The sequence below is a fragment of the Elgaria multicarinata genome, chromosome 3, assembly GCF_023053635.1.
Source record: "Elgaria multicarinata webbii isolate HBS135686 ecotype San Diego chromosome 3, rElgMul1.1.pri, whole genome shotgun sequence".
Taxonomy (NCBI): domain Eukaryota; kingdom Metazoa; phylum Chordata; class Lepidosauria; order Squamata; family Anguidae; genus Elgaria; species Elgaria multicarinata.
In genome coordinates this window covers 161,193,196-161,215,418 of record NC_086173.1, presented here as the reverse complement: position 1 = coordinate 161,215,418, position 22,223 = coordinate 161,193,196, and the positions used below count along the sequence as shown (strand labels likewise).

The following is a 22,223-nucleotide window of genomic DNA, read 5'->3' as shown; positions in this document are numbered from 1 at the left end:
GATTCTGGGAAACTTCTCTTTCTTCATCTGAACGGGCTTTTCCCCGTGTTTTTTAACACAGTAGCCCCACCAAATGCACAAACACAACCTGAAATCATATACTAAGCCAAGAATAAGAGATAGAAAAACACAGCACTGCTCCCCACCCTAACCTTGGGGAACAACTGAATCGATGTGGTGCAAGGGGATGAGCTCCCCTAGGGCATCTCATCGTGGACGTGCCCCCACTCTCTCTTGCACTGGAAGGCCATAGAGCCTTCCAAAGAGAGTAAAACGGTGGAGCAATGCCTCTCATGAGTTGAAGTGAATGGTCACTTTTCAGTGGTGGAGCAATGCCTGTTCTGAGTCGAAGTGAGCGTTTTACTTCTTCTCGGAGCTGTGGCTATCAGTGTCTTGAACTGGCAGCTACTTCCCCCTCCCCCGGGCACGTCCCCCTATTGCTGGTAAAAGACAGATATAGCCTTTTAAAAAAAGTTCTTCTTGTTGTTTATTGAGCAACACTGCTGCTTTTAATTCCACCCCTCCTTTGTTTATTGATTGATTTATTCCATTTTCTGTGCATTACTGGCTTATCCTTGGCTCACTTCCTTATGCCCCCAGAAATGCCAGCTGCATGCCTGCCTGCCTTCCCTCCCTCCTCCCCTGCCCACCTCGCAGGGATGTTGTGTGTGGGGTGCCCGATTTTCAAAAATTCGCCAAAAATCAGGGGATGATGGGATTGCTTTGAAACTTGGCATGCGTGTGTATATCCCCATGAGGTGTCATGGTGCCAAACATGAGGTTTCTAACTTGAACAGAAAAAAAGTTGTATAATTTTTTAGCTTTCATTGCAAGCCTATGGGGGGGGGGGAAAACGGAGCTCCGGATCCGGATCCGGAGCTCCGGGCGGAGCGGAGCGGAAGTGGGCGGAGCGGGAGCGGAGCGGAGTGGCCCGATCCGGAAAATGGCGGATCTGCAAGTGAAGCGGAGCGGGGGGTCTGTGCACACCCCTAGTAGAATACATCATGTTTTTGTTAGCTCAAAACGCTTAACCACTGTTGCTTAATGTGTCATCTGAACAGAGTCAAAGTCTAGTTAGGCTAGCAAGATTCTTTTATCCCTGTTTGTTCCATTAGTCCATAGCTCAGTACGGGTCTGCGTGGAAAGAGCCAAAAGGTGAGCGGGGACTTTATTTTGCACGTTTCCCCTTCCATGCAGTGACCAGAGGATTGCCAGCCCATGAAATCACTCGTTCCAGTTTGGGAAGGCACTTCTTATAGAGGCTTAGCTTTAACACCGTGCCTGGGTCCAGCTCCAGCTGAGTGCCCCCTCCCTCCTGCTACCAACTGTCTCTGCAGAGGCCACCAGTGAGGGAGGAAGCAGCAGCCAGGCACCTCTCCACCGTGCCTGGGTCCAGCTCCAGCTGAGAGCCCCCCTCCCTCCTGCTGTCACCTGTAAATGCTGAACTTTCCAACTAAGATTGTAGTGCCTGAATTTGCTTTCCTTCCCCCCCTCCTCCTCCCTCCCAATCCCCTTTCCTTTTGTGTCATGTCTTTTAGATTGTAAGCCTGTGGGCAGGGACTGTCAAGAAATACTTTTGTAAGCCGCCATGAGAGCCTTTTTTGACTGAATGGCGGCATAAAAATCCTTAAATAAAAAATAATAATAAAAAAAAAACGGACTATCCAGGCCAAGTGTCTCACAATGTTTGATATGGCCAACTCACTCAGAGGAAAACGGTAGTCTAAATTTTCAACATGTGACCATTTTTGTTGAAAAGAAGCAATAAAGACTATAACAGATAAAATACAAACAAACTTTTATTACTAATCAAACAAACTAAAAGTCACCTAAGCTGTCTAAAAACAGCAACAGGTACTCTACCAGGTTTCCAGTTCAAATCCATAATGGAGAAAAAACAGAAGCCGTTCCAACATTTCGCTTCTTCCTCTCTCCTCTGGGTGAGCTCAAAATCCCCCAATGTTTCCATTTAAACTACTATAGCTTCGCCCAATTCTCAGAATTCTCACCACCATCTCAGCATTCCTTGGTGTGGCTGCTGCCACGGAAACGCTGCCATGTCAAAATAAGATGGCTGGCATTTCTCCAGCTTGGGGGTGGGTGGGTGGGACGTATTTTCTCAAATTTCTCCCAAAGCCAAATTTCATAAAATGATACAGTATGAATAATATACTAAAAACATTCAGATAAAACATGCAATTAATATTATCAATGAACCACATACATAGAATATTAAGCTTTAAAAATCATCCCCCTTAAAATGCCTAAAACAGCCAATGAGCCACTTAGCCTGAGGGAGGGAATCCTACATGCCGCCACCACTAAAAAGGCCCTGCTTCATGCAGATACCTTCCAAGATTTAAAGAAACAACACCCAAATCAAAATACCAGCTGATCAACTCTTTATATTTTAAGGATCTAACAAGAATGCATTTGCAGAGACTGAAACTTACCACATTCCACATATGGGATGTCTCTCCTGTGCACAATCTCAAGTTCACGGGGGCTTGATTCATCATCCAAACAACCCCTACAGAGTGAGCATTTATGTGACTTTTCCTCTGGACGGATATCAAGATGTTCCATAAAGTTTTCTGTACAAGTGAATATATATTTTTACGTGTTTATATGGAGACTTCCCTGTGTGCATTCTCTAAACTGCAGTAAGTTCCGAACTCTGAACGCATCTCTACATATTCATAAGGCATATCCTTCCATGAAATTTTCTTAAGAATATGGAAGTACAATTAAGGTATTAAAAGCTTAATCTCACTAAAATGTACTATTAATAAAGCACATGAAACGGACGTTGGGTGATCCATGTATCACATCCACTAAAAAGACCCTGTTTCATGGAATTCCTTCCAAGATGCAAAAGACCACCATAAACATGGTTCTAACTGATAATGAACTAATATTGAGAAGGTCAGATTAGAAAGCATTTGGATTCCTTCATGTAAAGTGTGTGGAAGATCTGAACATTCTACCACGTTCCAAGGAGATAGAGTGTGTGCATTCTCATGTTCATGAAGGCTGGACTCAACATCAAAATTAGAAGTACGGTGGGTACTTTTTTATGGCCCCGTTTATGAAAACCTTTGTTATGTACGGTAAGGTTTGCTATACAAGTCAACCTTTTCTCACACCCTGAGCAATTCTAGAGAGTCTCCTGTTTATGAATGCTCTGATAGTTAATAAGTTGGGACTTGTGACGGAATGCTTTTGTGCACGAAGACCATTGAAAAGGTTTCTCTCCAGTATGGATTCTTTTGTGCACATTAAGATTGTTGCTTTGAATGATGCCCTTTCCACATTCTTTGCATTGAATGGGTTTCTCGCCTGTATTTTCGTCAATGTCTCTTAAGGGATGAGATTAGAGTGAAGGTCTTTACACATTCTTTACAACTAAAAATGTTTCTTCCCTGAGTGATTTTGTTGATGACTCTTAAGGAGTGACCTCTGATTGAAGCCTTTTCCACACTCTTCACATTTATAGGGTTTCTCCCCTGTATGGCACATGCGATGTTTCTTAAGGGTTGATCTTTGACTGAAACACTTTCCACATTGTTCACATTTATAGGGTTTCTCCCCTGTATGGCACCTGCGATGTTCTTTAAGGGTTGATCTTTCACTGAAACTCTTTCCACATTGTTCACATTTATAGGGTTTCTCCCCTGTATGGCACATGCGATGTCGATTAAAGTTTGATTTGTTGTTGAAACTTTTTCCACATTGTTCACATTTATAGGGTTTCTCCCCTGTATGGCACCTGCGATGTTCTTTAAGGGTTGATCTTTCACTGAAACTCTTTCCACATTGTTCACATTTATAGGGTTTCTCCCCTGTATGGCACTTGCGATGTCGATTAAGGTGTGATTTACGGTTGAAGCTTTTTTCGCATTGTTCACATTTATAGGGTTTCTCCCCTGTATGGCACATGCGATGTCGATTAAGGGTTGAACTTTGACTGAAACTCTTTCCACACTGTTCACATTTATAGGGTTTCTCCCCTGTATGGCACCTACGATGTTGCTTAAGGGTTGAACTTAGACTGAAACTCTTTCCACACTGTTCACATTTATAGGGCTTCTCGCCTGTGTGAATTCGTTTATGTCTTCTAAGGTGTGCATTCCAACTGAAGCTGTCCCCGCATTCCTTACACATGTAGGGCTTCTCTCCTGTGTGAATTCGTTGATGTCTGGTAAGGTATACTTTCTGACTGAAGCTTTTCCCACATTCTTTGCATTTAAAGGGTTTCTCCATTCTATGGTACAGTTTATGTATGATAAGGTTTAATTTTTGAGTGAACCTCTTTCCACATTCTGTACAATTATGCAGTTTCCCCCCTAAGTGAATTTGCTGATGTATTTTAAGGGCTGAATCCCATCTGAAACTCTTTCCACACACCAAACGTTTATGTGTCTTTCCGCTGGCATCAAGCCTTGGATGTTTCATCGATTTTTTGCTCAGAGGGTCACTTTTCACAGGCTCTGAGGTTTGGCTGGATTTTCCCCCTGTGTGGATTCTCAAATGAGCATCAGGGCACTTTCTGGGTCTCTTTGTTTTCTGTTTTCCTGGTTCCAGGGAGACCCCACTCACAGAGGGAACGGATTTATCCTTCCTTCCCTGCGTACAGTTTCCTGACTGCTTCCTTTTTTGAGGCTGATTGCAGACCTCCCGATTTCTAGTTCTTCTTGGTGGTGGTTCTCTATGTGGTTTTCCCTCATCCTCAATCTCCTGTACATCCTCTGATGAAATCAATAAGAGAAAACAGAGTTGTGAAGCTGGGGGATAACTTCTAGGGTAAATGCACCTAATTTTTTTTATTATTTTTTATTATTATTATTTTTGCTTGTTTAGGTAAATTTACCAAGCAAACACAAACAAAAAAACCTGACCAATATCCTGAATTTCTTGCAAATAGAAGCCCAGAGGATGTGCGAGGGCCAGATTTCCCCACAACAGCCCACCCCAGTTACTGTTAGCTTTTCTTTCAATGCTGCCTCCCAATCCATTTCCATTTGTAGCTGGCCAAACAGGGTCTCTGGAGTCGGTGTCTGCTCCTCTGCCAGACGGGTAAAGCAACATCTCAGTTTCCTGATTCAATCAATCTCTTACAGCACAGAATCAGAATCCACACATTAAAGTAAATTCTGAAGACTTAGGATTTAGACTTAGGACTTAACATTGTTCTGGGGCCATTAGTGCAGATGGGGAATTACGCACTTTCTGGAGGCCCTGGAAAGCAGGCATTGCCTTTCCCTGATACATTAACTGGGTCTTTGAGGCCCTGATTGGAGCATGGGAGCATAAATGCGATTTCCCCAAGTTTAAGGACATAAGAAGAGCCATGCTGGATCAGACTGAGGGTCCATCTTGTCCAGCACTCTGTTTACACAGTGGCCAACCAGCCATTGGCCAAGGACCAACAAGACTGGATATGGTACAACAGCAAAAAAAAACCCCATGTTCCCTAGCAACTGGTTGGGGACATAGCTGATTTTTCCTTCCATGACACCACCACTACACTACACTACAGCCACTAGTGGGAGTCCAGAGATCCTACTGGGTGACTTTGGTCTAGTCACATACGCCTAGCCCAACCCTCTTCGCAGGGTTGTTGTTGTGAGGATAAAATGCAGGAGGATTAAGTATGCTGCCTTGGGTTCCTTGGAGGGGAAAAGGTGCAATATAAATGCAAAAATAAAATGAGATTTCCTCATTCTTGGGGAAATTGCATTTCTCCCCCTCCCCCACCAATGGGGAGCTTCAAGGACCATTTAATAAAGCCTTTAAGGGCTCCATTAGTGCAGGGGGAGTGAAAGAAAATGGGCATTTCACGAAGTCTGGATTAATTGCATGTTTTCTCCCTCCACTCTGGACCAGAGAGCTTGGACTATGGGGCAGTATATAAATGATGATGATGATGATGATGATGATGATGATGATAATAATAATAATAGCATATTTTTCCCCACTGTGTGAATGGTGGCTGCCATTAATGCAGCTGGGAGGAGGAAAGGGGAAAGGTCAAGGTCAGGGCAGACTGGCGCCCGACTGCTCTCGGAAGGCTCCAGAGCACTCAGGCAGGGGTGAGTCCCAGCACTGGATGCATCTGCCTGGGCCCAAGAAGTCCCATGGTTTGTAGCCCTATCCAAGGGTTGTCTGGTAAACAGCTGAACACACCCTGGTTTGTGCTCTCAATCCTGGCTTGTTTCTTTCCCTCTTCATTTGCCCACTTCGTCCCTGTGTCCCAAATGCTCCTGCAAGACTGTAGTCCTGGCATGTAGAGTGCCTGGGGATTTTGTTTCTTTTTATGACTCTTGCCCACCACTTTGTAGCCTAGCAAAATAGTCCATGAAGAACTCCTAAATGTTTTGTGTTCTCATCACTAATTCTTTCATCTAAACCTGTGGTCCATAACTAGTCCAACTCCAAGGCCCACCTTCGACTCCCAACCTGCAACATGGAACCCACTTTCACAATTTCCTCTATGCCCAATATGGCGGCAACAGCTTTGCTATGACCCATCTGGACTGATCTCATAACCCACTTTTGGGTCACGACCCACCAGTTGAAGACCACTCATCTAAACTACTTTTCTCCTCCCATTGCGTTCCCGGCCACTGCTCGTTCCTGGAAACCAACTCCAGGAACAAGCAGCTCTTTTTGATCCTCTCAGAGTGCAGGACATGGAATAACAGGCTCAAGTTACAGGAAGCCAGATTACAGCTGAACATCAGGAAAAACGTCCTGACAGTTAGAGCAGTACGACAATGGAATCAGTTACCTAGGGAGGTTGTGGGCTCTCCCACACTAAAGGCCTTCAAGAGGCAGCTGGAAAACCATCTGTCAGGGATGCTTTAGGGTGGATTCCTGCATTGAGCAGGGGGTTGGTCTAAAAGGCCTTATAGGCCCCTTCCAAATCTGCTATTCTATGATTCTATGATCCTAGGGAACGAACAGCATACTCTGACTCCCTGTGATGGTTCTTCCGGGATCGCTGAAGGATGACCTACTCTAGAAGACCTCATTGCAGCTATTTCACACTACCATTCACACTCAACTGAGGAAGTTGTGCTTCCAACAGAATTCCAGATGTGCTACCCTTTATTTCTCCCCATCGTCTCTTATCATAGACAATTTTCTGGATTAGTAAGAGAACCCAACAGCAGAGATAAAGTTGGTAGTATTATTATATTATATTATATTATATTATATTATATTATATTATATTATTATAGCTGAAGACAATTTTGGGTGCTCTACTATGTATTTGAAGAAGTCAATAGAAGTCAAATTAGGCAACTTTACCTAACAGCACTTGGGGATTAACCCTCTGAGAATGATGTTGCAGCTCCACACGGGATAACATCTTCTCTCTCCTGCAAATAGCTTTGACTCTGGGTTGACTGTGGCCTTCCACTTCCTCCATTGGGTGGGTTTCCTGCCAACCTTCTGCTCTTCCCAAACTTGCTAAGGCAGCTTCCAGACCCTCACTTGGAGAAAGGTTCTCTCGTACTCCCGACACCGATGACTCTCGTGGCCCCTCCTGTCCTTGTTCTTCTGCCTTCTTTTCCTCCCCATCGTCTCTGTTCATCGACTCTTTGTCAGAAGGAGAAACAAGAGAATCCCAAGGAACTGATACCCTGGACTAGAGAAATGTGGGAGATGAAAAACAGGGAAGGCAGTCAATTAACTAGGGTGACCATATGGAAAAGAGGACAGGGCTCCTTTTAAAAAAAAATTTTTATTTTTTCCACAGACCAATAAATGAAAGACACTACAGAGCAAAATATAATACATATAGACAGACAGACACAGACACACACACAAACGTGCAGAAACCAAACAAAGCAAAGAGAAACAAAACAGAAAAAACAGAAAAAACACACAAAAATAAAATGTTTTCCAATATTCTCCCCAACAAAGGTATGTGACAATACTGGGTTTTTTTCTTACTTAAACACTATCAAATCCAAATCCCACCCCTTCCTGAACAGCCGTGTTTCTAACCCAACTTAGGGCTGCGTGGGCTTACACAGGTGTAAGTAAAATACTTAGGAGATAGTTTCAGTTTGTTTTTAAAGAACCTGGTGAAAGGAACACCCCTAACACATCTGCAAACGTGGGCCAGACCTATACCAAGCAGGACACGACACTTTGAAAATGGTTGGAAAACTGTATATGGAGTGTTTCCTGAGCCCCAACTCTTGCCACTACTGTTATAAACAGTTTTAAAGCAGTAGTGTAGATCCTGCCATGGGGAAAAATAAGTTCCTGTCACCTCTCATGCTGCCATGGGAGTGGTGACTCCTCCTGTAGTTCCTTGCCTTGCTGGTCATCTTCCTCCCTTCTAACCGGGGAGTTCCCTAACTCTGCTTTGTTTTACTTCAGAGAGGCACAATCTTCCTTGAACTCACCAATATCTCCCCAAAAGCCAAGGAAGGTCTACAGCCAAGGACGGAGCCACAACCAGGAACAAAGCAGCAACCACCCCAGGTGAGGAAGAACATCCGCAACAGAGCAGCCAGTGAGTTAAATTCCAAATAAACAAATCTATGTGGAAAGGCCCAACTTTGAAGTTCTCTTCTGGATATTCAGACTGTGTTGTTGGCTGAGTTCTTGCTGGATACAAAGGGGTTTTTATAGTTTTCCTCCTTCCTTCCAATCCTCACTTTTCACCTCAATGTCTTTGCTCATTTAAATGGGGCCAGGTGTTGGTCATTTCTGCAGTGAAATGGAAGGGTCTACTCTACCTGGGACTAACTTTGGCTGCTATCCATAAGAAGTGCCCTGTTCGTTCAGACCAAGGAGCCATCTAGTCCAGCACTCTGTTCACACAGTGGCCAAGCTGCCATCGGCCAGGGATGAACAAGCAGGACATGGTGCAACAGCACCCTCCCACCCATGTTCCCCAGCAACTGGTGCACACAGGCTTATTGCCTCCAGTGCTGGAGATAGCACACAACCTGTTGGAAGTACTCCTCAAGAGCAAGCAGAGTTTTAGAAGCTTCTGAGCAGAAAACAGTAGAGACCAAGAAAGCTCACAAACTGTTTAAGTTTCAAACAGAGCTTTACTGAAATATAGGTTGGTTTAAATGAATATATATTTACAGCACACACGTAGCATCTAATATTATACAGCACATACACATACTCACATTGGTCACAGGAGAGAGAGAGAGAAGACACATAATCAGGAGCATTTATATACATGACAAACTGTACAATCAGGCCAGCCAATAATTGGCAATTAGACCCACCCCATGAGTAACTAATTATTTCAGTGTCCAGATGGTGGCCCTGACATTTCCAGTATGTCTTCAGTCAGGGGGCATACTAAAGCTCAGGAACAAAGAAAAACTGATCCATTCCAGGATCCAACACAACCATCAGGGCTAGTAGCCATTGACAGCCTTTGCCTCCAGGAATTTATCCAACCCTCTTTTGAAGCCATCCAGATTGGTGGCCATCACAACATCTTGTGGTACTGAGGTCCATAAGCGTTCAATGTCAGTCCTGTTAGCATAACCACCTCCATTTTCTAAAGGAAGCTATATAGTATCCATTATACACCAGGCGAGAAGTCACGTACCAGGAATGTCTTCAAGGATGTTTCCTGTGTAACTATCCTATCTGTCTTAAAACAATAGCTTCATGTCCCCAGGCGGAACGTACTGTTACAAGGAGATAAGGGGGCTCAGTTACAGAGGAAATGTTTTGCAAAAGATAAGGGGGCTCTCTGGTGTTACATTCTGATTGGTTAATATTGCTTTGGGGCACTGCCCCCTTTCAGGCTTGAAAAGCCCTGCTGAATTTCCAATTCTTTGTCTGACTGTTGCTTTCAAGACTCTCAGATCTTGATTATAATCAATAAAGCGCTTTGGACCCTCTGTCGCTGGAAGTGTGGTGTCGTTCTTGGGGGCTGAATTGGATCTCGTCCTCAAGGGCTAAGAACTTGTCTAACAATTCTGGTGCCGTGACTCGGATCGGCCCTAGAGCTGGGATCTGCATCTGCCGGTGGAACGAGGAGCCTTTGCTAGGGGAGCGTACGCCAGGAGAACCTTTTTTTCTTCTGCCTCTGCCTTGGTCAACTCCTGCACCGTGTGGATTGCGGAGACCAGATTGATGGGACCATTCGTGCCACGGTTGGAAAATCGACCCCACCGCGACAGACGGAAGGGAATCAGGCAACAAAAGGTCAGATGTGACAAAGAGACGGGCAAACGAACCTACAGCTGTTTGGTGAGTTGAACCTCTAATCCCTGGGATCCTAACGGAAAAAGGAGGGAGTTGGGTGTTCACAATTGACCTCAGAAATGGGAAGCTCTCAGTCTGTAGTAACAGAAAGCCCTCTGGATTGTTGCCTTCGTTGTTGGAAAGAATTTGTGAAAAATGCAGATTACGGTGTAAAAATGTGTAAAGATGATTTAAGACTGTTTTGTGAGCGGGAATGGACAACTTTTGGTGTTGGATGGCCACCTGGTGGATCTTTTGATCCAAAGTTAATTTCAGCTGTGCATGTTGTAGTAACAAGAGATCGCCACTGGGACCAACTCCCATACATAGATACGTGGCAAAAGAATGTACCTCCTATAGGATCGCCGGCTCCTTGGGTGTTAAAATGCAAGATTCAGAGACATAAGGTTATGTTGATGCAAAAACGTAAGAAAAAGAATTGTCAGTTTGTGTTTCCACCCGGCCCAAGTGATGAATTCCACCCTTCTTCTCTCCTTTCAACTTCATCTCTTCTTTCAGTCCTGCACAGAGTAGACCCATTAACATGAATGGGACTTAATTGAGTCCTCCTGTAGGATGCACATAGCCATTAGGACTAGTAGCCATTGATAGCCTTCTCCTTCAGGATTTAATCCAGTGGTTCCCAAACTTTTTCGGGTAACTCATGCCCAGCACCCCCTACCCTACCCTATAAAAATCATTCCTCAGAGTAGTGGTTTTCAAGGACCCACTAAGGAAGATAATGACAATAAAATTCAAAACAGTAACAATTAATTGAATACTTTATTCAAAATCCAATTGGTGTGCCCTGCCATGCTGGCTGCAAACAGAGGCGTTCGCTCCCTTTTCCCTCCCTCCCTTGGCAAGCCTGGGGCGGGTGCTTCCCATTTAGAGAGGATTCTAGGAGTTGAAGGACTTTTCTCTTTCTAAACATGCATAAAATTGTGCCTTTAACTTAGTATGTCACACTAGCATGAATACAGGAATCAAATAGGATTTCCTTCTTCAGTGGGACACACTTACTTAAGAGTAAGCACCATTTTGTTATAGGAAAGGATAATGTATTTTAATTAAAATGTAAAAATAATTGTCTGCCACCTGGTACAGAGTTCTCATATGGAATACCTGGCTGGGACTGAAGTAGAGGGGCACTAATTTTACTGTACTTATTGTCGTTAAATATGGTTAAATATTCCAGAGTTACCTTGCTATTCTATTTCTACAATTCATTTTCTCCTGTCTTTTCTTCACCCTCTCTTCGTTTTCAGGCTGATTCCTATGCACATTTACCTCAGAGTAAGTTCTATTGATCTCAGTGGGGCTTACTTCTGAGTAGACATACTTAGGATTGTGCTGCAGCCCTGTTTTTATTGTGACACAAGATACACACGTACCATGTTTACCAAAAGAATGCTTGAAAAAATGGGGTTGGACACCCTGAAATAAGCAAGGGCAGATAGGAATGGTTTCAGCAAGCATTCTGGAAAAAGGTGCTGCTGAATCTTCTTTAGCCAGGAAGGACCTGGGGAATTGCAATTCTCTCTCCCTCCCCCTTTTCTTTTCTCTCCCGATCCTGTTGTGGTCCAGATTTTTTGTGGGGCTGGGTGCACACCCAGAGACACATAGCATCTCTCTCTCTCTCCAACCCCCCTCCCCCCAAGCCTCACAAAAGTTGCCGGGCTGATTAGGACAGGAGGGCAGCAGCTCAGAGGGGAGATGGCCCCAACCTGCAACTCCTGACAGGGGAAGGGAGCCTGGTGATACCTTGCAGCAGCGCAAGCAGTCCTACTCCCCACCCAGCCTGCCAGCTGACTGCTGTTCTTGGCAGCTGCTCTGCCGCCCGCCGTCCTCCACATGCTCCTTCCTCTCTGCCGCAGGGCTGCTGCTCCCACCTTGTGCAGCAACTATCGTGAGAGGTCTGCTGGGGCAGCTTGTAGGAGGGGAACAGCTCTGGCCGAGGGAGCAAGCGAGCGAGAGAGAGAGAGTGGCTGTGGCTCCAGCAGGGAAGAAGCCCTGGGCCCTCCTAGGCAGGAGAAGAGTGGGCAGAGCAGCTGAATTCGCCACTGTTTCCTACTCTTCTGCCTCCTGTGGGCGCTTCCCCCACCCCCTACTTCTGCTCGGGCCACTGTGGGCTTGAGATAGGAGGAGAGAGCGGCTGCGTGAATGAGAAAGTCCTTCCTGAGCAGGAGCGTTTTTAGGACCTTCTGGAGAGATCACCTGCAGCGCCCCCTGCCGCCCCTTTACTTGTTAGCACCCCCTGTTAGTGCCCCCTGCCATCCCTTTGCCTCTTAATGCCCTCCTATGCAATCCCACCACCCTCAAGGGGGCGGTACCGCCCACTTTGGGAACCACTGATTCAATCCAACTCCCTTTTAAAACCATCTAAACTGGTGGCCCTGGGAAAACCCAGTTTGATCAAGTCCTGGAGCCCAGTACTTGGCTCTGGTCACAGATTTACTCTATTGGGTAAATCTTCGGAGAAATCAGGCTGACTGCCATCGCTCACTGTCTCCTGGGCCAGCTTAGACGACAATGAAACAGTAAGTAAGGAATCTGGGCAAGGCACCAGGACTTAGTCAAACACGGAAGCCCTTCTTTTCACAAAACCTAAGAAATTATTAGTAGCAACCTAACCATTAGGGCTATGCACGGACCCCCTGAACCGCTTCGTGGCAGCCCTTCTTTTCACAAAACTTAAGAATTTATTAGTAACAACCTAACCACAGGTACCACAGGTTTGTCTTAGTTGTGAAGTGTAGAATTAGACATGGGACCAAGGCCACACCCCCTTGGGGGCCGATCATCTCACAATGGTTCCAGCTTGGGGGCTGGGCACGTCTCCTTGAGGGTGGCCATATTGTCCCCCTTTTGGGTTTCCAAAATATGGTCAGCCTAGCCATCACCTCATCTTGTGGTAGTCAATTCCATTGTTTAACTACTGGCTCTGTAAAGAAGTCCTTCCTTTCATCTGTGCTGAATCTCCCATGAATCAGCTTCATCAGATGATCCCTTTGGGTTCTGGGATTATGAGAGGGGGAGAAAAATGTCTCCCTATCTGCATTCTCCACTCCTTTGTTGTATAAACCACCACCTGACCTTGGATACTCTTTTTCCCCCATCACAGCTAATGAGCCCTGATAGACCTTAATTTGTCTCATTCTCCATTGTAACCCGGCACATCCTGCACTTGTACACAGCCCACGTGCCCCTCTCATGAGGCTGCAATTCAATTGCTTAAAAGAAATAGCAACGCTCTTAAAATAATAAGCTCTTGTGCACTTTTTAATAGAATACATTATGTTTTTGTTGGCTCAAAATGCTTAACCACCGTGGCTTAATGTGTCATCTGAAAAGAGTCAAAGTCTAGTTAGGTTACCAAGATGCTTTTATCTCTGGTTGTTCCATTAGCCCATTGCTCGTTTAAGGTGTGTGTGGAAAGAGCCGAAAGGTGAGCGGGGACTTTATTTTGCCCGTTTCCCCTTTCATGCGGTGACCAGGGGATTGCCAGCCCATGACATCACTCGTTCCAGGTAGGGAAGGTGCTTCTTGTAGAGGCTAAGCTTTAACAAACAGATAATCCAGTCCAAGTGTCTCACAATGTTTTATGTGGCCAACTCACTCAGAGCAAAACAGTAATCTAAATTTCCAACCAGTGACCATTTTTTTAAAAAAAAGACCAATAAAGACTATAACAGATAAAACACAATTTTATTACTAATCAAACAAATTAAAAGTTACATAAGCTGTCTAAAAAACAGCAACAGGTACTCTACCAGGTTTCCATAATGGAGAAAAAACAGAAGCCGTTCCAATGTTTCGCTTCTTCCTCTCTCCTCTGGGTGAGTTCAAAATCCTCAACGTTTCCATTTAAACCTCTATCGCTTGGCCCAATTCTCAGAATTCTCACCACCATCTCAGCATTCCTTGGTGTGGCTGCTGCCACGGGAACGCTGCCATGTCAAAACAAGATGGCTGGCATTTCTCCAGCTTGGGGGCGGGGGGAGTTATTTTCTCAAGTTTCTCCCAAAGCCAAATTTCATAAAATGATACAGTACTATTAATATACTAAAAACATTCAGATAAAACATGCAATTAATACCATCAATGAACCACATACATAGAATATTAAGCTGTAAAAATCATCCCCCATAAAATGTCTAATACAGCCAATGAGCCATTTAGCCTGAGGGAGGGAATCCTACATGCCACCGCCACCACTAAAAAGGCCCTACCTCATGCAGTTACCTTCGAACATTTAAAGCAACAACACCCAAATCAAAATCCCAGCTGATCAACTCTTTATATTTGGGGGTTCTAACAGAGATGTGTCCCCTTTGATGAGAAATAATGTGTTTGTGGAGACTGAAACTTACCACATTCCACATATGGGATGTCTCTCCTGTGTGAATTCTCAAGTTCATGGGGGCTTGATTCATCCCCCAAACAACCCCTACAGTTTGAGATTTATGAGACATTTCCCCTGTACGGACACCAAGATGTACCATAAGGTTTGCTGTAAAATTAAATATATATTTTTACGTGTTTACATGGAGACTTCCCTGGTGCATTTTTTAACCTGCAGTAAGTTCCAAACTGTTAACGCATTTCTACATATTTATAATCTATATCCTTCGATGAAATTTTCTTAAGACAATGGAAGTACAACTAAGGTATTAAAACCTTAATCTCACTAAAACATACTATTAATACAGCCAATGAAATGGAGGTTGGGTGATCCGTGTATCACATCCATTCAAAAGACCCTGTTTCATGGAATTCCTTCCGAGATGCAAAAGACCACCAGAAACATGGTTCTAACTAATAACTAACTAATATTGTGAAGATCAGATGAGAAAGCATTTGGATTCTTTCATGTAAAATGTGTGGAAGATCTGAACATTCTACCACATTCCAAGGAGATAGAGTGTGTGCGTTCTCATGGGCATCAAGGCTGGACTCAACATCAAAAATAGAAGTATAGTGAGTACATTTTATGGCCCCCTGTTTATGAACAGTACAGTAATGTACAGTAAGGTATGCTATGCAAGTCAAGTTTTTCTCAAACCTTGTGCAATTCTAGAGAGTCTCCTGTTTATGAATGCTCTGATGGTTAATAAGTTGGGACTTGTGACGGAATGCTTTTGTGCACGAAGAGCATTGAAAAGGTTTATCTCCAGTATGGATTCTTTTGTGCACATTAAGGTTGTTGCTTTGACTGAAGCCCTTTCCACAATGCAAGTCTTTGCATTGAAAGGGTTTCTCACCTGTGAGAATTCGTTGATGTGTCTTAAGGTGTGAGCTCTTACTGAAGGTCTTTCCACATTCTTTGCACAAAAAGGGTTTCTCACCTGTGTGAATTCGTTGATGTGTCTTAAGGTGTGAGCTCTTACTGAAGGTCTTTCCACATTCTTTGCACAAAAAGGGTTTCTTCCCAGAGTGTTTTTGTTGATGGCTCTTAAGGGATGAGCTCCGATTGAAGCCTTCTCCACACTCTTCACATTTATAGGGTTTCTCCCCTGTGTGACACATTTGATGCTGTCTAAGGTGTGATTTGTGGTTGAAGCTTTTGCCGCACTGTTCATATTTATAGGGTTTCTCCCCTTTATGGCACCTGTGATGTTGCTTAAGATTTGATTTGCTGTTGAAACCTTGTCCACACTCTTCACATTTATAGGGTTTCTCCCATGTGTGGCACCTTTGATGTCTATTAAGGTTTGATTTGCAGTTGAAACTTTTTCCACATTCTTCACATTTATAGGGTTTCTCCCCTGTATGGAACCTGTGATGATGTTTAAGGATTGATCTTGTATTGAAACTCTTTCCACATACTTCACATGTATGTGGTTTCTTCCCTGTGTGGATTCTTTCATGTCTTCTAAGGCTTGCAGTTTGACTGAAGTTGTCCCCACATTCTTTGCATTTCAAAGGTTTCTCCATTCTATGGTACAGTTTATGTATAATAAGCTTTAATTTTTGTGTGAACCTCTTTCCACATTTTGTACATTTATGCAGTTTCTCCCCTGAGTGAATTCACTGATGCATTTTAAGGACTGAATCCCAACTGAAACTCTTTCCACACTCCAAACATTTATGTGTCTTTCCCCCGGCATCTAGCCATGGATGTTTCATCAGTTTTTTGCTCAAAGGGTCGCTTTTCACAGACTCTGAGCTTTGGCTGAGTTCCTCCCCTGTGTGGATTCTCAAATGAGCATCAAGGCACTTTCTGCGTCTCTTTGTTTTTTGTTTTCCTTGTTCAAAAGAGACCCCACTCACAAAGGGAAGGGATTTATCATTCCTTCCCTGCATTCTGTTTCCTGCCTGCTTCCTTTTTTGAGGCTGATTGCAGACCTCCTCACTTCTAGTTCTTCTTGGTGGTGGTCCTCTCTGTTGTTTTCCCTCACCCTCTCTCACCTGTGCATCCTCTGAAGGAATAAAAAAGAGGAAACAGAGTTGAGAAGATGGGGAATAAATTATGGGGGAAATGCATCTCAATTTTTAAGTTATCTTTCCTTCCTTCCTCCCTGAGGTTGCAACATGATACATTTAGGGATATCAGAGGGATCCATCCAAGGGATCAGGACTTCCCTTGGGCAGATCACCCTCCTCCTTTGCACTCTCGCTTGCTTGCTTGTCCACAACCTGGCTTAACTCGACCAGTGTGAGTTCGGCCGGCTCACAGACCGACACCGCCTCATGCTCTCCTTGCCAATGTTACGGACACCAGCAAGGAGACCATGAGGGGTTGCGCTTGGTGGCCACAAGGTGGAAGCTGAGAGGGAAGCACCGTGGCACTTTCCCCCCCCCAGCTCCCACGCTGTCACAGCTGCTCCCAAGCAAATGCACCTCCCTCTGCCAGTGCCCGTTAGAGGGGGGGACAGTTGCTCAGTGCTGGCAGGAATGAGCTTTTTGTTTGTTTAGGTAAATTTACCCAAGCAAACGCAAAGAAAGAAACTTGACCAATTTCCTGGATTTCTGGGAAAAAACCCCAACTCAGATTGCAAATGCAAGCCCAGCGGATGTGGAACGGAAATTCGGCACACCTAAAAGGGATAGATTTCCCCACAATGGCCCACCCTATTCATCGCTCACTTTTGTTTCAATGCTGCCTCCCAATCTGTTTCCATTTGAAGCTCGCCAAACAGGGTCTCTGGAGCCAGTGTCTGCTTATCTGCCAGACGGGTAAAGCAACATCTTTGTTTCCTGATTCAATAAATCTTTTACAGCAAAGAATGAGAATCCACACATTAAAGAAAATTCCAAAGGCTTATGGTTTAGATACAACATTTGTCTGGGGCCATTAATGCAGATGGGGAATTTCCGAAGCCCCAGAAAGTGTGCTTTGCCTCCCCCACCACCTTGCGGATCAGGGCCTTAAAGGCCCTCTTAATCTTGCATTAAGATGGCCTTTAATGTAGCAAAGCGCGCTTTCCGGGTGTGCCAGGAGAATCGTGCACTTTCTGGAGGCCCTGGAAAGCACGCTTTGCCTTTCCCTCACACATCAACCGGGGAGGTGGGTACATAAATGTGATGTCCCCAAGGTTAAGAACATAAGAAGAACCATGCTGTATCAAACCGAGGGTCCATCTAGTCAAGTACTCTGTTCACACAGTGGCCAACCAGCAATTGGCCAGTGGCCAACAAGGAAGGACATGGAGACAACTTTGGGTGCTGTACTATGTATTTGAAAAAGTCAGAAGAAGTTAAATGGGTAACTTTACCGAACAGCTCTTGGGGATTAATCCTCTGAGGAGGAGGATGCAGCTCCATGCAGGATAACATCTTCTTCCTCCTGTGTATAGGTGTGACTGTGGGTTGACTGGGTCCTTCCGCTTCCTCCGTTGGATGGATTTCCAGCTGACTTTCTGCTCTTTCCAAACTTGCTGAGGCAGCTTCCAGTCCCCCACATGGGAAAAGGTTCTCTCGTACTCCCGACACTGATGACTCTTGTGGCCCCTCCTGTCCTTGTTCTTCTGCCTTCTTTTCCTCCCCATCGTCTCTGTTCATCTACTCTTCGTCAGCTGGAGAAACAAGAGAATCCCAAGAAACTGATAACCTGGACTAGAGAAATGTGGGGGATGAAAATCAAGGAAGGGAGAGTGACCATATGGAAAAGAGGACAGGGCTCCTTTTTATTGTTTCCAAACACCAATAAATTAAAGACACTACAGAGCAAAACATAACACATATAGGCACACACACATGGAGAAACCAAAGAAAGCAAAGCAAAAAACAACAACAGAAAAACACACACACACAAAATGTTCTTCCAATATTCTCCCCAGCAAAAGTATGTGACAATATTGGGGTTTTTTTCTAACTCTATCACTATCAGATCCAAATCTCTAATTTCTTTCTTAACATTTTCTACATTATTGGTTGAATCCATGTGGATTTCATGTCAATTTGTAGGGTGATTACATGAAAAGGAGGACAGGGCTCCTGTATCTTTAACAGATGTATATAAAAGGGAATTTCAGCAGGTGTCATTTGAATGCATGCAGCTCCTGGGGAAATTCCCTCTCCATGACAACAGTTAAAGCTGCAGGAGCCCTGCCAAGTATGACCAGATACAAAAGACGGCAGGGCTCCTGCAGCTTTAACTGTTGTGATGAACAGGGAATTTCACCAGGTTCTCCATATATCCAAATGACACCTGCAGAAATTCCCTTTTCTATACAACTGTTAAAGATACAGGAGCCCTGTCCTCCTTTTCCTATGGTCACCCTAAATTAACTCAATAAGGATATTTTCTCCTCAGAGACCTTATGAGTAGGGCTGTGCACAGACTCCCCGATCTGCTTCTGATCCTGATCCACAACTTCCGGATCAGGTCTGCTCCGCTCCACGACAATCTGCCAGTGGTCCGCTCCGCTTTGCTGCGGAGCTCCGTATCTGAATCAGAGCTCCATTCCCCCCCCCCATAGACTTGCGTTGAAATCCAAATGCCTATAACATTTCTCTTTTAATGTTAGAAACCTAAAAATTGGCAGCATGAGACCTTATCCATGTATCCACCTTCATGCCCAGTTGGAAGTCAATCCGAGCCTCCACTGATTTTTGGGGAATATATGAAAAATCCCCCACAAAGAACAGTATGCCCATAAGGAAACCATACCTGCCCATAGGGATCCATTGCAACGTGCTTGCCCATAGCAATCAATAGCACAGATGATTTGGGGGAATCCAAACTTTTTTTCTAAATAAGGATCTTTATCTCAGATGAAACACTTCCAAAAATGCACACACCCACACACACCCACACACACACCAAGAGCGTGCAATGCAGCTGCCTTTTATCACACGGAAGGATACCCTCCCTGAGTCAAAGCAAGACAAGCACAAACCATCCCTGCGAGGTGGGCACAGAGGAGGACAGGCAGCACTGGGAGCAAGCATGCCAGAGGCTTGTGGGGTTGAACCACAAAGCCCATCATCTAGTACATCTCCCAGGCACCAGGAGGGCAGAGAGGCAGGCAGAGATGTATGACTACGCCATAGATCTATGGGGAAGTAAGTCCCAGCAGATACCCCTAACAACAGCACCCAGGTCGACGCGGGAAGGCAGGCATGCAGCAGACATTTCTGGGGGCACAAGGAAGTGAGCCAAGGATTGTTTGTATTTGTGCTTTTAACCTGTTGGTTGTTTTATTATGGTTTTAATTTTTGTGAACCGCCCAGAGAGCTTCAGCTATTGAACGGTATAAAAATGTAATAAATAAATAAATAAATAAATAAATAAATAAATGTTTCAAAGCCAGTAATGCAAACTGTCCCTGTGAAGTGGGAACAGCACAGAGAGATGCCTTTTCTTTTGCATCCCATAACTAGGGGACTAGGAGGATAAGAGTAAAGCTTTGTGATCCTTGCTTCAGAGTTGATTCACTGCACTGTGATCAAAGCCATTAATAACATTAATAATAGCAATACTATTAATAATAATAATAATAATAATAATAATAATAATAATAATAACCACAACAATAAGGAGTTGAACCACAATGAAAGCCTGCTTAACTTCACTGAAGAGGGAAAACCAGGAGAGCTTGGGCTATGGGGTGTATAATAAATGTAATAAATAAATAAATAAACAACGGAGGGGTAGAATTAAAAGCAGCGGTGTTGCTGAATCACAACAAGAAGAAGATTTTTTTTAAAGGCTATGTCTGTCTTTTACCCATAAGAGGAAAGTGGATGTGCCCAGGGGGAGGTGGAACTGTGTCAATTTCACTGGCCCTGTCACGGTACCAGTCTTTCAGAAGCTATAGTAGCTTCTGACAGGCATAGTAGCTTCTTCCACTGGTTAATCTTTGGAGGGTTCCGAGGTCCCTCCAAGGGCAGAACAATGTGTGTGCACTGGGCATGTCCACATGCCCTTGGGGACCTCATCCCCTTGCACCACATCTATTCAGTTGATCACCAAGGTTAGGGTGGGTAGCAGTGTTGTGTTTCCTATCTGTTATTTATTTGCTTAGTATATGATTTCAGGTTGTGTTTGTGCATTTGGTGGGGCTACTGTTTCAAAAAGCACTGGGAAAAGTCCGTTCAGAGACTAAGAAAGAAAAGTTTCCCAGTATCCCAAGTTACTAAGTATCCCGTTTTGCTTATCCCCCCCTCCAACTTTAGGATTGGAGGATGCTTCATCAGGTGATCATGATTGGGAGTTGAATCTGCCTCTCATCACTACAAAAAAAGTTACCCTTTTCCTACCGTATTTTTTTAAAAAATTATAGCAAGCAAACCGCAGCATGAAAAGTGCTGAAAATAGGTTCAAATGACCCCCGCCCAAGACTCTCTAAGCACATTCAGTTAGCTTGAAAAACAGAAAAGTTATACGCTAATCTTTTCCGCAATGCAATCCTATGTGGAAAATATCCAAAATGGCGGGCAGAGCACTCCACGTAAAAGCGAATTATTCTCTTTTGGTCACTTCTCTTGGGCATGTTTCGCTAGCCACCCGATCTGCTTCTCCTCCGCCTGTAATGGAGGCGAAACACCCTGATCCACTTCTGCTTCTCCAAACCAAAGAGAAGCAGATCACAGCTCTACTTATGAGAATGGAGTTCTGTGGAGAAAACTGCTCCTGCCAGTGACCTGAGGGTACTGAGAGAGGCCAAGTATCTACCTGAGAGTACTGAAAATCCTTTAGACCAACACAGAACAGAAAAATCTCACTTAATGCGAACAACCTTTAAAAAAACAAAAATTCCAGAGACAGCCCTGATGGGTCCCAGCTTGCATAAGGTCATCAGAAGACCCAGAAAATCCCAGAGACCTCCGGAAAAATGGAGCTCTCTGTGGCAAGTGGGACTGGGCCCCAATTTACCAGGGGAAAAGGGCTGGAGATGCATTCCCGGAAGTGCAGGGAATGCATCTTCCAGCCCCTCCCACTTTAAATTATTTAGGCTGTGATCTTATACCCAGTTACCTGGAAATAAACTCAATACAATGAACTCAGTTGAGCTTACTTCTAAGTAGGATTATGCTACACATGATGAAATGTCACATATTTCATAGTGGCAATCTTATACACTGTTACCTGGGAATAAATGAGGCTTGCTTTTGATTAAACATGCATGAGGTTTCACTTGATCAGTCTGCATGGGATAGGAAAAATAAATCTGAGTGTTAAAAGTTGAAATTCTAAGAAAACTTCATTGATAATATTTAGACGTTTTCTCAGTCCTTGTGCTTAGGATTTGGGTAGAAATCAGTTTACGGTATAATCCTATGAATGCCGCCTGCAGAATTCTGGGAGTTGTAGGACATTTTTCTTTCTAAACATGCATAGGATTGCACCTTTTGGCTCCTGGTCTAATCTTTCTTTACCAGATATTTCCCATTTTCTCTTTAGTCTAGCACTGGTGTACCCACTCCTAACCACAGTGACCCTTAGCTATTTATTTTTTTCTAATCCAGGACCTGTGTTGTGTGGTGTGTTTTTTTAGAAAAATGGAAAATAAAAGATTTTCTTTTTTTATTGA

At 44.2% G+C, this 22,223-nt stretch overlaps 1 protein-coding gene across 1 annotated transcript; it reads right to left on the bottom strand.

Annotated features, from left to right (window-relative positions):
- Positions 1-3,157: 3,157 nt before the first annotated feature.
- On the bottom strand, positions 3,158-16,179 carry LOC134395689 (zinc finger protein 91-like). Its single transcript, XM_063121850.1, has 6 exons — positions 15,633-16,179; positions 15,507-15,590; positions 14,616-14,755; positions 7,456-7,654; positions 3,414-4,514; positions 3,158-3,330 (listed from the first exon to the last, which is right to left on the bottom strand). The coding sequence occupies exons 1-6, from the start codon at positions 16,177-16,179 to the stop codon at positions 3,158-3,160; spliced, it is 2,244 nt and encodes a 747-aa protein (XP_062977920.1).
- Between the last annotated feature and the right edge of the window lie 6,044 nt (positions 16,180-22,223).